Source organism: Carassius carassius, chromosome 42 (genome assembly GCF_963082965.1).
Source record: "Carassius carassius chromosome 42, fCarCar2.1, whole genome shotgun sequence".
NCBI classification, from domain to species: Eukaryota; Metazoa; Chordata; class Actinopteri; order Cypriniformes; family Cyprinidae; genus Carassius; species Carassius carassius.
The window spans coordinates 10,985,907-11,002,710 of record NC_081796.1 but is presented as its reverse complement, the minus strand read 5'-3'; the positions used below and the strand labels follow the sequence as shown (position 1 = coordinate 11,002,710).

Below are 16,804 nucleotides of genomic sequence, written 5' to 3'. Positions count from 1 at the left end.
GGTTTGTAAGCGATGCATCAAGAAAACGAGTGAATAGTTACACCCCTAGTCAAAAAAAGGACAGGTAACAAGTAACAAAGTAGTGCGTGACAAAAATTCATGCTGTTTTATTAAAGTTTTTAAAATATAAATTAAAATATAGGCCTAATATGTGAGAATATTGACATTTTGCATATTAATCCATGTAGCCTAGCTCACTAAAATAGGCTACCACTTTTAATGCTTCGATGCAAAGTAAACCACAATTTCTTTAGAATATAACACAATTCTTATTATATAAATACTGCACACCTATTAAAAATTGTGAAAATCATTAGTAGATTTCATTTAAAGTCCAACAGCTTAACACTAATATTGGACATAAACGAACATGACAAATATAAATTATTCAAAACAGGTAAGTACTATTTGGAGTAAAGTTCAACTGAACTGATGCATCAGTCATACAGCACTCCGGACCGTGCACCCCATGACGAGCTTGACACACCCCCACAGAAACAAAAATGAGATGCAGTCTAACATAACTGTGGTATTAAACTCCATTAGTGAGGGCTCGTTTAAAATTTTGCACATATATAGGCCGTTCAGATTACTTGTTAAAGTCCAATGAAATACCTTATATCTACAGACGATGTACGTCTGTTTGTGGATTTGTGGTTTGTGGGGACTTCTTCACCAGCTACAAGCTCTAATCCTCATTTGCGCGTGTGTGTGAGAAATGCAGTGCTGAAGTAAAATAGCTGAGCAGTTTGATAGCTGAATTATAATAGGCCGTCTAATAAAAATAAAAATTATTACTATTATAATTTAATACATTAATAGGAGAATGAGACTAATATTGTCTTGACTATCGACAGAGAAATCTGCTATCGTTGATATGTCTGTCTGTTGTAAATACACAATACCATCATCTATCGGCACAACCCTAGGATGAACATGTCTTGGTTACTACACCTTCCACAGAATAAATAAATTTAGACCACTTAATGAATGCATTTAGGATGTAAAGAGACCTTAAATCAGCATAACAAAAAATGTTTCTGAAGACAATCACCTATTGCACCTTTAAGTTAATTGATTTTCTATAGATTCTGTCAACTCAAATCTGCAGACTGGTTCTGATCTTTGGCAACTACTGTGTACTTCTCCAGAATGTAAATCAGTGGAAAATCGTGGCAAAAATTGGGTAGTGTATTCCAGCCATAAGAGACTATAGGTAAGTTGACATCCATTTATAAGAGGCTTTATAATGAGGTTAGTTTCTGTGTTCAACCCTGTGAATGAAAATTTTAATCCGTTTGTTTAATTTGATTTTTAAATTTGTGTTACTCAGCTGAACATGGACTAGTCTAGATGTCGCAGTGTGTTTAAATGACACTTTATTATGAATATATAACTAAACAAATTGAATGCTTTTTTTTGTGTGATTGACTTTGTACATTTCAAAAAAAAAAAAAAAATACTTTAAAGGGTACATAACATACACAGTTTCATCTAATCTCATGTTAATCTTGAATACCTATAGAGTAGTACTGCATCCTTCATATCTCCAAAAAGTCTTTAGTTTTATCATATTTATAAAAGATAAATAGCTTTCCGAATATCTCTGGAAAAAGCCAAGCTCCTGGAGGTATGCCATCACTGAAATGACGAAAACACACAAAAGCACTTGCTACACTCTGTAGCTGCCCTGAAAAAACAAACTGCATCCACTGTTCATGTAACGCTGGGTTCTTTGGGAAGCTGAACACTGTAAACTTTCCCTCACATCCAAAAACACACTTATTTGGAGACATTCTTGAACAAATCCTACACAACGCTGCCTACGATTTCCCAATGAAGCGTGTTGATTTGCACAGTCTCACTCTCCTCTGGTCGGCGTGTGCGCTTTTCCAAGGGAAATGCTCATGTAAGGAGTTCCACCATCGTCTACGTCATTAGATCCACAATCGAAAAAAAATATGCCGAAACTTGTACCAACCTGGAAATAGGATTTTTGGCACACAAATTCGCCGTCATTCGTCCAAATTGTTTTTTAAACTTTGGCTATGTTTAGCATGAGAATCCATCTCTTTAACACTGTGAACATCTCTGAATACATGAAACACCATTGTAGCCCCCCTTTAAAAAGGTTGTTTACATTTTTAATTAAACGTGAGCTTAAATGGGAACAGGGGTGTGCTTAAAAGGTACAAACATGTACCCATTAGGGCTGCACAATTAATCTAAACATGAGCTTCTGAATGTTACTTTTTGCACAGCGCGATCTCAGATCTCTGTGTGTGAGTGGTGTGCGCACACACGTGCATCCATCTGAATGGTTTTAATCCATTGTCCTTGTCACACACACCCACACATACACTGGTGCTCAGTACAGTCACACTGTATATTTGACATCTGATATTCAAGAAACTTTTCTAAAGTTTAAAAAAAAAAATGAAAAAATACTCAGGAACTATTTCCATAAAAATCAAATAGGCTGCTTTTTTTTTTTGTATCTTTAAAGGGGGGGGGGGTACAATGGTGTTTCGTTGGCTATTAAAACATGGAGCCGTCCCTGTGATAAAAGACCCCATTCATGTACACTAAGTAGACATCGAAAACGCCTCTTTTACCGCCGCACGTACCGCGGCGGCGGCGGTATAAAGTGCATTTGCAGCTTTTGACTGCTGAGTGGTGCTTTAACCACAAGTTATCAAACAAGCGCATCAAAGCACATTTTCGCAAATAGACGTCAGTTTTGCCTTGCTGATGTGTTACATTTGACTGCTTCAGTCACGGAAAATGAAAGAAAAACACTATAGTTTAAATATTTAATATATTTAATATTCACAGATGAAAGTTTGGTATTTATGAAGTTATGTGCATTTCTTAGAACGAATTCAAGCAGGATAAATGTCAAGCCTGTGCCTGAGTCTGTGCTTATATTTTCTAAGCTACATGGTATTAAACCATATTTAAGATTTGACACATTTAAAAGGTGTGCTGTATTATTTGTATTATATTAATAATCCGTTATATTATTCAAAAGAAATTGTGGTTTACTTTGCATCGGAGCATTAAAAGTGGTAGCCTATTTTAGGGGGGTAGGCTACATGGATTAATATGCAAAATGTCAATATTTTAATATATTATGCCTACATTTTAATTTATATTTTAAATATAAATATATTCTTTCCTTTAATAAAACAACATGCATTTTTGTTATTCGTTACCTGTCCTTTATTTTGACATAACTTATTGGGAAAAAGACATTTGTCTGTAAACTGATTAAGAAATTGTTGCATGTTTAAATGTGAAGCACTGTTTAATTTCTTTCCCATTAAAACAAGAAACGAATAAAATTAAACCGGCACGATTAAATCTTTGAAACTCTAAAGAATTAATAAAACGTCCTCACGATTAAACTCAAGTTCTCTCATTATAATCAACAACATTCACACGATGTAAAAAAAAAAGCTTTAGTAATTGACAACTAAAGTGATTTTAAAGGGAACCTTCTTTACTTGCTTTTAAAGTAGGGTAACATCATATGGCCTTAAAAAAAAAAAATCCCAGTTTTTTTTTTTTTTTATTTTAGAAAAAAAAAATCTGATTTATGATTTAAACCGATTTTTAAGAAATTTTACAAAAGTTTTAATATAGTTCTTTATCATTCATTTAGCAGTCAAATTTATAACTGCAACAAGATGATTTAAAAAAAAAACAGTACTGTTATACCTAAATGCTGGAAAGACCTTTATTTTTTTTTAATACTAGCCCATCATGCATCTAACCATCCACTCAGCTTTAAGAGCTGTTCAGATTAAAACTGCCAGCTCCACAGTGAGTCAGTGTCATGGACGGAGGACCTGTTAATATTTTTTCTAGTTAATATTTCCATCTCGTTATGCCGCTGGTTTAGTTTTTTTTTAGTTTTTTTATTTCCTTATAGAACTTATTTGTAAATAGAGCAGTCACTGTCTGTGTCTACACCGGACGCGAGAGTTGTCATCTGTGCCCCACAGCGAAAAGTGTGTCTAAACTTGATGACATCACACTATAGTGTCAAATCATCTGAACACAGTGTCAGAACATTTCATCATAAACAGAACGAGCATCAGTTCACTGATGGGGATCGTGTCCAGTCCATCACTGTGTTCTGTTGTCTTTTGTTAGATCATTCCACTTGTGTCCGGTGTAGACCTGGCGTGCGTTTTTTATTGTTTAATTTTACAGCCCTGCTTGTTTTAATGTTTTTATTAAATATCTGTATTGACTGCATAGTCATATTATCGAATTATTTACTGCCATGCGACCAACAAAAGTAAAGCTTAGCGAGTCGATGAACGAACATTGCTGCAGGTTGATTTTTGGCGGATGTGCTGTGCTTGTGCAGCCGCGGTCGTCTTCATTTCGTCGGGTGAAACATCTCTCTCACTTGCAGCAGAGTCTGTGAACAGCAACAACTTCCCCTCCGCGCGCACTGATACCAGAGACATGCTTCACCTCCGTGGATAAAGTATTTCAGTATGTTTGAAATGTTATGTTCATAACAAAGCATATAAAATAATAATAATAAAAACAATAACAGGAGAGTTGCAAAGTGGCTTAAGCTATTTTGTGTAAACTTTTTTCCCTATACCACAAGTCCAAAATAATAACATTGTAAGCATTACATCTTTAATTGCTGCTTTCTGCTGTGAAAATTTTGTTTGTGATGAAAATAACAGTATATTTTTGTCAGTTATTTTATCTAAACAGATTGATTAACTTCAAGATTTCAAAATCAGATAGCATGCTGATAATGTAGTAGCACTGTAAGATTACATTTGTTTGAACGCATTATTGCAAAAACGATTGAGTGTGAATCTGTTTATATCATGCTCTAACCCGAAAATAATCAGTAAAAGAAACAGACATACTCTTAACATCCCGCTCGACTCTTGCAGTCAACCTTCTGATCAAGCTAAACATGTTGGCTGTTGGCATGAATTTTACTTGTGATAAGCTCATATTCAAGTGTTTGTGCAAAAATTATTAATGTGCATTAATGACAGGGAGGCGCCATCTCATCACTTTAATTTTTTCATGATAATGAATGTATAATTTTTTAATTAACATAATATTGTGGTGTCTCAAATAGGTACATTAAAAATATATCTACAGAAAGCTTGAAATGTTTTTTTAAACGAAAACAAATTGTGAAATCTGCGAATGTTGCATTTCTCTCGTCAGAAAGAGCCAGCACTGTGAATATAACCAAAACAACAGTCCTATATAAACCAGTTCAGCAAGTGAAAGCCTCATAAGACACTGTCCATATGAAAAAGCAAATCACACCTTTATCTCAACCCCCACAAGCCATGCATAACTATCCAAAACCCAACCCCTCCAGCTGAACAGAATTCGGTCTGTGTTTTGGCTCTGAGGAACGGTGTGTTACTGGGCTGAAACAAGCCTGCACTCAGCAGCACTACTCATTGTATTCATAATTTTATTCTTTTCACAAGACCATAATGATAATAACAAATCACCAATTAATAATTAATCATTATTTTAAGAAAATCATTGTTATTTGTGATCGTCGATGTTTGCGGCAGGCTTTAAGACCAAGCGGAATCCTCTGTTCCCGCCTCACAACGAGTCCCGCGCGCTCAGTGATGCAGCTTCACTGTCTGCGGTTTGACTTTACTGAATCAGATTGAGGCCAATACAACTTATTGATCATGAGCCCAACATTTAGCAAGGCAGGAAAATTCTAACGAAAGGAAGACGTATATCATTGAGCTAATGCTGTTAAAGAGAGAGAGAGAGAGAGAAACTAGTCTAGGCTATTATTAAACTTGGAGATCATTATATTGAAGTACAAATCCAAACACCAGAAACGTTATGCATTTTATGAATAATGAAATGTTATGAAAATTATGCATTTTATTTATTCACATGCTGTATTGTTGAAATAAAATTTTAGTTCACAACTTTAAGTTTCGTTGTTTAAAAAAATGCTTTATTGGCTAATGTTTCATAAACCTTCAGTTGTTATGCTCTAAAATCCATGCCATTATTAATTTCACAGTATTTTTACCACCTAAATGACTAATCTTTAAAGTCACAATACTATAATGGTCAAAATTACTCAGGCCAATGGTATTCTTTATTGACATTATTTTATTATTATCATTATTATTATTATTTTTTTAATAATTGTAGATTACATAAATAGGTAAAGCAAAACAAATATTCGGATTGTCCCTTATTTTTTCCCTTGTTTTCTTAAAGAATAAACAAATATTTTTTACAAGAATAAACATGATAACATTATTAACTAATAAAAATAATTTAAGCAATTAAAACCTTTTTTTAAACTTGAATTTAAATACTATTAAACTAACTTTAAATTCTCAAGGAGTTTATAAGTAAAAAAAGAAAGTTCTAAATTAACTTGTGTTAACAATATAATTAGAACTAACAATATAATTCGATTTTTTTTTAAATGAACAATTCCTGTATAAAATGGGACAGCAACCTTTATATCAGTGGTTCTCAACCTTTTTTTCCAGCGGGCCGCACTATGGTCTAAGTGCAAGTCTACACATATAATTTACATATTACGTCAGCAATACAAACCAACCTGATTTATAATATTATAGCCTAACTATTATGATATATAATCTATTACATTCATTGAAATAAACAATTCTACTCCCCATAAATAAAACACCTGATGCTGTCGGGAGCTGACCAATTTTGCGAGATTCAGCTTGAAAGGAGTAACACAAAGAAGTTGCAATTGTAACGCCTGCATACTTTCCGCATGAGCAATCCGGACGCAGACACGGCCAGCGCGGACGCAGACTTCATCAATTTATACTTCTGAATGCGCAGGCTGATGGTCCGCTCTGCAATTGCCCAGAATTATTGCACATCTGACTGTCTTTATATTCTTTTATTGACAGATTGCACAGGTTCGAGTAGCAATGAGCTTCTTCACTCTGCCTGCACATGTGCAATTTTGCTTTTGAAGCCTACTGACCAGGCGCACCTGTCCGCGCGGTCGTCTGCTCATGAGCCTCGGCACACACTCTCCAATGACGATTTTTATGTCACGCCTACCTAATGGTCCATAGCGGACTCGCGGACGCAGAAAGTTTGACAGAGGCTTTAAGATGCAGGCTTGCATGACCTGACGCGCAACATTTCAGAAAATGTGCGTTCACAAATGTAGCCTATTTTGATCCAAATATGGAAAGCACTTTTGAATTTAATAATATGAGGTTCTCTCCAGAGATATTTTGCCACATTTCTTCAATTAAGGATTGTTACATAGTGTATGGCAGTGGTCTCCAACATGGTGCCCGCGGGCACCTGGTAGCCCGCGTGGAGTCTCTGAGTCGCCCGCCGAGCACGTTCTATAAATAGCCTGAATTGTAATCTTTCATTTTTTTTTATGATAATGGCATAAAATGAGAAAATAACTATTGGTGACATTTCATATACCATTAAAACATAATAAAATAATTCAATAATTTAAAATATTTAGAATCTGCACGTCTCTTTATCCCTCTCTTTCTGCGTCTCGTGCGCCCACCTCTCTTTTTCTCTCTCTCTCTCGCTCTTCGTCTCTCGCGCGCGCACCTCTCTACCTCTCTACCTCTCTGTCTCTCTACCTCTCTGTCTCTCTACCTCTCTGTCTCTCTACCTCTCTGTCTCTCTACCTCTCTCTCTGTCTGTCTGTCTGTCTGTCTGTCTGTCTGTCTGTCTGTCTGTCTGTCTGTCTCTCGCTCTCTCTCTCTCTCTCGCTCTGCGTCTCGTGCGCGCACCTCTCTTGTTCTCTCTGCGTATCGCGCGGCAGAGGAGCAGCGTTTTAATTTAGTTAAACACAGATATTATGTTGCTTTTCTAATTTTACATGCAAGTATGTAAAGTATATCATTCAGTCACTATTTCATATTTATGCCGTTGTTCTTTCTTCCTTTCCCCCCGTGATTTTGTCTATATTGCGAATATAAGACGACCCCCCATTTTTTTTAGGACAAAAAAGCCTATTTTTAGGACAAAAAACTTGTCTTATATTCGGGTATATACGGTAATTATCATAATATTTATCAGTCATTATTATTATATTAGTCATAATATTTAACAATATTAGAGTTTGTTGTTGTATTTTTCAAAACTTGAAACTTTGTGTGTGTGTGTGTGTGTGCGCGTGTGTGTGTGCCTATATAAAACAAGTAGCCCTCAAGACTATTTTATCCCTTCAGGGAGCCCTCACTCACAAAAAGGTTGGAGACCCCTGGTGTATGGTGTTTCTATTTATCTGAACTTCTTCAAGTGAGTTGCGGGGCAAAAAAAAAAAATTGGAAATTCAGCACTTCTCCTTCAATACTGATACTGCGACTATTCACAGTTTGTACATGTTCATTCGCTGCCATTTTTTGAATTTCTTTTTTTTCTCCCTGCAAAAACAAATTTGTCCATTCTGATGCGCAATTTTACCTTAAAGGCAATTTACCTAATGGCTGTTGATGACTATTTGAATTGAATTCTGCCAAAGTGCGCGCTTGTATGTGTTCGTTAAATGCTTATGCCAGTAGGTCTGCTCATGTCTGAAAATAATATATGAAGAAAATAAAAATCACATAAAAACATTAGGATATAGCTTATATTTCATTAGTAGCATTTTTTTTTTGATTGATGTAAACAATAAAATTTTACAAAATGATAGTTTTTTTTTGTTTGTTTTTTTAAATTCAGCATGTGGTGCAGGCCGCATTTGAATTCGTGACGGGCCGCGGGTTGAGAACCACTGCTTTATAACAAACATTTTTAAATCGTCCACAGCTGAGCTTTGCGGGAGGCTGATCTGCGCCAGATCGCATGAAGTGAATGTAATGAACAAAGTCATTTTCAGGTGCAATGAAAAAAAAACATACATAACCTAGATTAGTCCCAGGCTCTGTTCTGAAGTAAAATAATTATAATTAATGTTAACCAAGAGTAACACATTTTAACGGATTAATCGGCTATTTTCATTTGCTGAATGTTTTCTTTATTTTTTAAACACGCTAAAAAATAACGTTTGTCAGAGGAAAAAAATACAGGTCCTTCTCAAAAAATTAGCATATTGTGATAAAGTTCATTATTTTCCATAATGTAATGATAAAAATTAAACTTTCATATATTTTAGATTCATTGCACACCAACTGAAATATTTCAGGTCTTTAATTGTTTTAATACTGATGATTTTGCATACAGCTCATGAAAACCCAAAATTCTTATCTCAAAAAATTAGCATATCATGAAAAGGTTCTCTAAACAAGCTATTAACCTAATCATCTGAATCAACTAATTAACTCTAAACACCTGCAAAAGATTCCTGAGGCTTTTAAAAACTCCCAGCCTGGTTCATTACTCAAAACCGCAATCATGGGTAAGACTGCCGACCAGAAGGCCATCATTTACACCCTCAAGCAAGAGGGTAAGACACAGAAAGAAATTTCTGAACGAATAGGCTGTTCCCAGAGTGCTGTATCAAGGCACCTCAGTTGGAAGTCTGTGGGAAGGGAAAAGTGTGGCAAAAAACGCTGCACAACGAGAAGAGGTGACCGGACCCTGAGGAAGATTGTGGAGAAGGACCGATTCCAGACCTTGGGGGACCTGCGGAAGCAGTGGACTGAGTCTGGAATAGAAACATCCAGTGCCACCGTGCACAGGCGTGTGCAGGAAATGGGCTACAGGTGCCGCATTCCCCAGGTCAAGCCACGTTTGAACCAGAAACAGCGGCAGAAGCGCCTGACCTGGGCTACAGAGAAGCAGCACTGGACTTTTGGACAAATTTTGCATGTCATTCGGAAATCAAGGTGCCAGAGTCTGGAGGAAGACTGGGGAGAAGGAAATGCCAAAATAACTGAAGTCCAGTGTCAAGTACACACAGTCAGTGATGGTCTGGGGTGCCATGTCAGCTGCTGGTGTTGGTCCACTGTGTTTTATCAAGGGCAGGGTCAATGCAGCTAGCTATCAGGAGATTTTGGAGCACTTCATGCTTCCATCTGCTGAAAAGCTTTAAGGAGATGAATATTTAATTTTTCAGCATTACCTGGCACCTGCTCACAGTGCCAAAACCACTGGTAAATGGTTTACTGACCATGGTATTACTGTGCTCAATTGGCCTGCCAACTCTCCTGACCTGAACCCCATAAAGAATCTGTGGGATATTGTGAAGAGAAAGTTGAGAGACGCAAGACCCAACACTCTCGATGAGCTCAAGGTCGCTATCGAAGCATCCTGGGCCTCCATAACACCTCAGCAGTGCCACAGGCTGATTGCCTCCATGCCACGCCGCACTGAAGCAGTCATTTCGGCAAAAGGATTCCCGACCAAGTATTGAGTGCATAACTGAACAATTATTTGAAGGTTGACTTTTTTTGTATTAAAAACACTTTTCTTTTATTGGTCGGATGAAATATGCTAATTTTTTGAGACAGGCATTTTGGGTTTTCATGAGCTGTATGCCAAAATCATCAGTATTAAAACAATAAAAGACCTGAAATATTTCAGTTGGTGTGCAATGAATCTAAAATATATGAAAGTTTAATTTTTATCATTACATTATGGAAAATAATGAACTTTATCACAATATGCTAATTTTTTGAGAAGGTCCTGTATATGAGTCGTGTATAGGTTTCATTTTAACGGATCAATCACATATGATATCATCAAATATCAATCATATTTTCGTTTGCTGCATGTTTTTTTTTTAAACACGCTAAAATATAAATCAGTTTGTGAGAGGAAAAAAATTGGCTATAAGAAAATTTTTTTACAACAAATCCTTTAAAGTTAATAAATTTATCAGAACAAAACAATACTTAAAAATATATAATTCTAATGGATAAATATAATTGCAGTATATAATAATATAGGCTTAGTAATAAAACAAAAAAAAAATAATAATTTTAAAGCTAAGCATAAGGTAAGGTTGAGCTTTCTCAATCGGGAGAAATCAAACATTTCCATATTTGTGATGTTGCCCATTTGAAGCCTAACTATTATTCATGAGGTAAATAGGCTGTGTGCGTTTCAGTATCGAGAAAAATAAATCATAATCAACAATATGTCAAAGTGCTCACGCCGAATGTCTGGTGAACGACTGCTGTTTCCAGTGAATATGGCACCAACACGATCAAACAGCTGAAACAAATAATACTTAATTTTTGGTCACACATAAGGCATAATTCAAAAATGCTGGTAGTTTGAAAAATCAAGAATAACAACAGAGTTAATACTAATTATTGCTAAATGTTGGACCATATTCATTTCGCTCTGCATATGGAACCTGAAGATTTTTAAAAAAAAAGAATGAACCGAAATGAAAATGAAATTAAAACATTTAGCTTATATATATATATATATATATATATATATATATATATATATATATATATATATATATATATATATATATATATATATAGGCCTTATATTTATTTACTGTTTAATAAAAATAGCATGTATATAATCCTTTGTGTTAAGGTCTTCTTTTAATTTTTGTTTAGTAGACTGTAGCCTAAAACTATCCTACATTTTAAAAATTAACAAATTGTAAAAAAGAAATTATGTTTTTTTTTAAATGTTACAATGTTATATCATAATGTTATTGTTGTTTTACTTCCTTTATCTCATTTTACAATTACATTCATTTCGCAATCCGTCCCTTTGCAACACGCGATTGAATTACAGTTACCGCCGCGGTAAGGCCCAGATAGGCTGGCCACCTATTGTAAGTACAACTGCATCAGATTTCTGTATTTTCTTGGAAATCAGCACATAAGTGAATATGTAAATGGAAACGACACAAAACATTAGTATTATAGCTCCGCTCACGGCACGCCACCAGGAGCTCTGCTTTTTCCGGAAAGAATCGGAAAGCTGTATTTTTCTTTTATAAATATAATAAAACTAAAGACTTGTTGGATATATGAAGGATGCAGTACCACTCTATAGGTACTCAAGATTAAAGGTACAATTTGTAAGATATTTGCAGTAAAATATCCAAAAATCACTAGGCTAGTGTTATATATTTTGTCCAGCTGATTACTAACAATATCTCTAATGTTTTCAACTACTTGTAAATCATGAAAAAATTCCCATTCTAAACAGTGACACGGGGCAGTGTAGTCGCCTGTCAATGATGTTAGTTACCCTTTGTTACCGCCTTTACTGACGTAGAAACCACATGACAACAGTGTCGTGGACAAATGCAGAAGTAGCTTCGCGACAAACTTCAACTAGAAAGAGATGCCGATCTTGCTTGTGTTTTACTTGACAGGCGAGTTGTTTTGATTCGTATCTTTACAGAAAACGTATGCTATTATAACGATCAACAAGATTAGTATTATGCGGCATACCCTGCAAACGCGGGGCATCGCGTCTCTAGACCTGCGCGAGGATGCGTCTGATCGCGTCTTTGCATTGACTTTGTATGTAATCTACTCGCACAAATGTTGAACTCGTGTTAAATTCATGATTTATCTTTCCGTCTGATTGATGGCTGTCAGCGGTTGGGTAGAAGACAACAAATCCCATCATTCCACGCTCCTTCTTAGCGTCATCAAACCACGCGATTGTTATTGTTTTGGTAGTGCGCCCTCTCGTGGCAGGTCCTACAAACTGTACCTTTAACATGAGATTAGGTGAAACTGTGTTATATACCCTTTTTGCATTATTGACACTGTTTTGCTAATGAATGTTGTTCAGTTGCTTTGACGCAATGTATTTTGTTTAAAGCGCTATATAAATAAAGGTGACTTGACTTGAAAAAAACTTTATTCACTGTACTGTACAGAATGCATTGGGGGTGGGGGGCCACAGTGGTTAACCAGAAGAATTAAAGATGGCATGTCATGCCAAAAAGGTTGCCGACCCCTGAGATATGCAAACAGCTGTCATTATTGTGAAAGATTTTGTCGATTTCATAATCTAACGATTATAACATCTGCGATTGTGAACATGATTTTGCATAGCTTGTCAGAGAACTACGGCTCGGTGTAGTAAATGCTGCTTCACCTGAAAACAGGTGATTATTTACTACTAATCACATAACCAGCTTTACTGACAAAATGTGCATGACAATCGCAATTAATCGTGCAACACTAGTACCCAAGCACAGCCGGACTTTTTGCATTTAATGATGGATATCTTTATTTAAACGCTTTTGTCATTTAAAATAATATTTAATATTTTTGTGTAGAGATTAATCTTTTAATTTAACATAACGTGTTGTACTGAAACCAATATCTTGTGCTCAAAAAATTACTCAATGTAGTTTTTGGTGAGCTTAATAGGTACGTCAAATTTGTAGTAGTGGTGCTCATTAATTTTTGGTTGGTGCTCCTAAAATTTTGCGGGTGCTCTTAACTTTTTAAAGTTGAGAGCACCAGTGCTACCAAGTAAAAAAAGTTCATTCGAGCCCTGCCTCATGTTGTTCCAAACTTGAATGACTTTTTTTCTGTGGAACATAAAAGATGCTCCGAATAAAACTGGACCCTACTTTTCAAAATAACTGTTTGCTACAAAAGAAAGTCAGGTTCAATAGGTTTGGCACAATATGAGGGTAGATAAATGATGAAAAAATCTTTAATGGTGTGTTGATGTGTACCTGGAAGGGGAATCTCTCCGGTGCTCATTTGAGCGACTTCGTCCTCTTTTGGCTGGTGACCTGTTTCTATACGGTGAGTGGCTCAGTTTGGAACTCCGGTCTGCAAAACCCGATGGGGGATGGTTGGGCTGGCGGTCCCTATGGCGAGGGGAGGAACTGCGTCGACGTGGAGGGCTAAGAGCTCGACATTGATGAGGAGACCGATTCTCTTTACCAGATGAGGTGTCTTTGGATGAAGACTTTCCAGGCCTTGTTTCTCTGTCTGCCTCCGAACGACATACCCGGGCATCTTTAGAGTGAGATCGTCGATCTCGTGACTGGCTGTTGTGCCCTCGTGAGTCTGATCTCTGTGCAACTTGTTCCCGCTTCTCAGTTACATGAGGAGAGGAACATCGATCAGAACGACCCTTCTGATCTGATTTTCTCTCCGCAGACCGTCTTCTTGTAGACGGAGACTGGGACTTCCTCACACACTCCCTCGATTTGTCCCTGCTCTGGGAAAGTTTTTTTTCTTTGGACCTGCTACGCTCCTTAATCTCTTTCACAATTTTGGTAATTCGTTCAAGCTTAGCATCCCTACAAACTCTCTCAAGAGAGCGGCTGCGTCGTTTTACACTTGGTTTGCTGGTGTCCGTTGAGTCCCGTCTGGATCTACCCCCCCGGCTTTTCTGGTCCCTAGGTGAGCGGGTTCTGCCCCCACTGCTTCTTTGCCGTTGCTCCCCATTACGTGCCCTCTGTCCCTCTCTATCCTCTTCTGAGCCGGAATTGTAACCTTGTAGAATCAGGCCCATTCCTGATTGAACCTTCCCCTCCATCAGCTGGCTGTCCAGCTCAGCTTTAATCAGTGCTCTTTGTTTCTCCAGGTCTTCAAGAAGTGCCTTGTCATCCAGGGTTGCACTGCCCAGTGATGGCGGGCCATCCTTGGCCCTCCTGTTGATGGCCCCAGAGAGTGAGGATGGCGGCTCCTCTTTGCGCCTGTGCTTCTTATGTTTATGTCTATGTTTCCGTTTGCGGTCCTTATCATCCTCAGACACATGTTTGTGTTTTTTGTGCTTACTACGGTGCTTATGTTTCTTTTTCTTGTGTTTGCTGCCACTGCTGTGATGTTTGGAACTGCTGTCCTGCTTCTCTCCATTCACCTCCACTTCTTCCTCACCTTCTTCATCCTCTCCAAACATGTCACCGTTTTCATCCCCATTACCACTCTTCTCTGGACTATGCAAATCCTCTTGTCTGTAAACATAAATAACATTAGCATATTAACATGCAGAACCAGTAAAACGTAACAAAAATAAAGGGTCACATTGCAGTTTTTCCTCATCACATACATTTTAAACAAAATATTTTATTTCGTTTTGCGCTTATTTAGCAACCAAATAATATTTTTTGATTTTGTTATGCTTTCAAGGCAACATGGTGTTCTTCAGAAGTACACAAATACCAACCATATAACTCACCAACAAATTTATCTAGGTAACATTAGGTCTGTGAATGTGCTTAGGGACTAGGGACGACTAATTATAATTATTTTTATGATCTAATAGACATTTTGTAAATTTCGATAGATAACGAACTAATTAAGCGTGTTGACAATGTCATATCAAAATTAACGGCTATTTTAACAAAGAACCTAACAAAATAAAATGTTTAAACACAGTATATGTCATGCCACAATTCAAAGTTTTTAAAACTAAAGAGTTCACAAAACCAACGGAAATCACCTCTAACAAATGAATCTTGACAACTGACTGCTTGTATAAGAACATTTAGCATTAGCACACTAACACTAGCCAAGGAGAAAAATAGAGAGCAAAATCTTTAAAGTTAACTATGAGAACAACACAAACTTGACCACATCTGTCCCTTTTGCCTAAACACCACCATCCATGCTCTAAAATGCGATGTTGATGGGGTACAACGCACGTGCTCTTACCCGGTTTTTACCCTCTTGCTCCGTAAATCCATTTCTACGTCGGCCATTTTGTTTCAGCAGTGGCTCGCGGTCTTCTTCTTCTGCAGTGAGATTATGAGAAAGACCAGAGAGAAGAGTAGAGCGTGTGCTCTCTAGTGCCCGTTTAAACAACTGCAGAGAATTTATTTGAAAGGCAAACGTAGCATACGTATTTCTGTAGGTGGTGAAAGTCTTAAAAAAAATTGTAATAGCGCTTTGCTTTGCTATTTGATTTTAATTAGTCCTGTTGTGTGACAAAAGTACAAATAATCCACATAGTATCAATTAATATTAAGTTAGAAAAGATGCATTAATAAAAATTGTACAATAATTATCAAAATGTTGTTTAAAATATTGCAAAATAGTAAAGGGAGTACAGCATGTCACTCATATGGAGGACTGAGAGTGCCACTTAAAAATAAATAAGAATTAAATAAACAGTTTAAATTTGTCTATTTATTTATACATTAAAACATTTTTTTATTAAAATACATTTAAAAAATAATTAAATATAAATCTTTAAATATGTCTATTAATTTGTCAATTTAAAAGTTTTGTATTTATATACATTTTTATGTTTGAATTATTAAATCAATAAATTTTGATTTATTGTGGCACTCTCCGTCCTCCATACACCTCCATACACTCCAAAAAAAATCTAATCTGATTTGTAATTTAAATACTTTGAGAGACCGTATTTTGTATTAATTAGGCATACACTAAATAGTTTTCACATAATTAACAAATTAAGATAAAAAATAAAATAAAAAAACAGTGAATCCTTCCGTGCACCTTAAAGAGTCTTTTTTTTTTTTTCAACATAGTTACTCAGGTATAGCTCGGTGTAAAAGCACAATGTGTCTAGTTTTTATTAATCAACTTGCTGTGTGGATAGTCTGGAGTAGAGTTCTGCATGGAACTGTTTTCTTAATGATGCTCCCGCTGAATTTCTGACCATTACTGCCCCACTTCTGCAACGTGTGTGTTCTGCCCCAGTGATTTTTTGTGTCAACACCCTACTGCTTGCTCCCACAAGCATCAAATTGTATATAATTTTGGTATGTATAATTTGTGCATCAGGGAACCTTTAAATCACTTTTGAATGAGCACTCATTATTTACTTTCACTTTCAATTTTGCGTTCACATGCACTCTTTTAAAGGAAGCACATCTTGCAAGATAAGATATTTGTCAAAGAGCTCAGGATCTGTTGAG

The 16,804-nt window shown here is 36.3% G+C and overlaps 1 protein-coding gene across 1 annotated transcript in view; it reads right to left on the bottom strand.

The window, feature by feature from the left end:
- The window catches only part of LOC132123791 (serine/threonine-protein kinase PRP4 homolog), a 117,945-nt gene extending 102,250 nt beyond the window's left edge, over positions 1-15,695 (bottom strand). The window contains exons 1-2 of the mRNA XM_059534429.1: positions 15,573-15,695; positions 13,640-14,872 (exon numbers count right to left, since the gene is read on the bottom strand). Of these exons, the coding sequence (XP_059390412.1) occupies positions 13,640-14,872; positions 15,573-15,619 (1,280 nt within the window). The 5' untranslated portion in view covers positions 15,620-15,695. The remainder of the gene's footprint in view (positions 1-13,639; positions 14,873-15,572) is intronic.
- Positions 15,696-16,804: the final 1,109 nt, after the last annotated feature.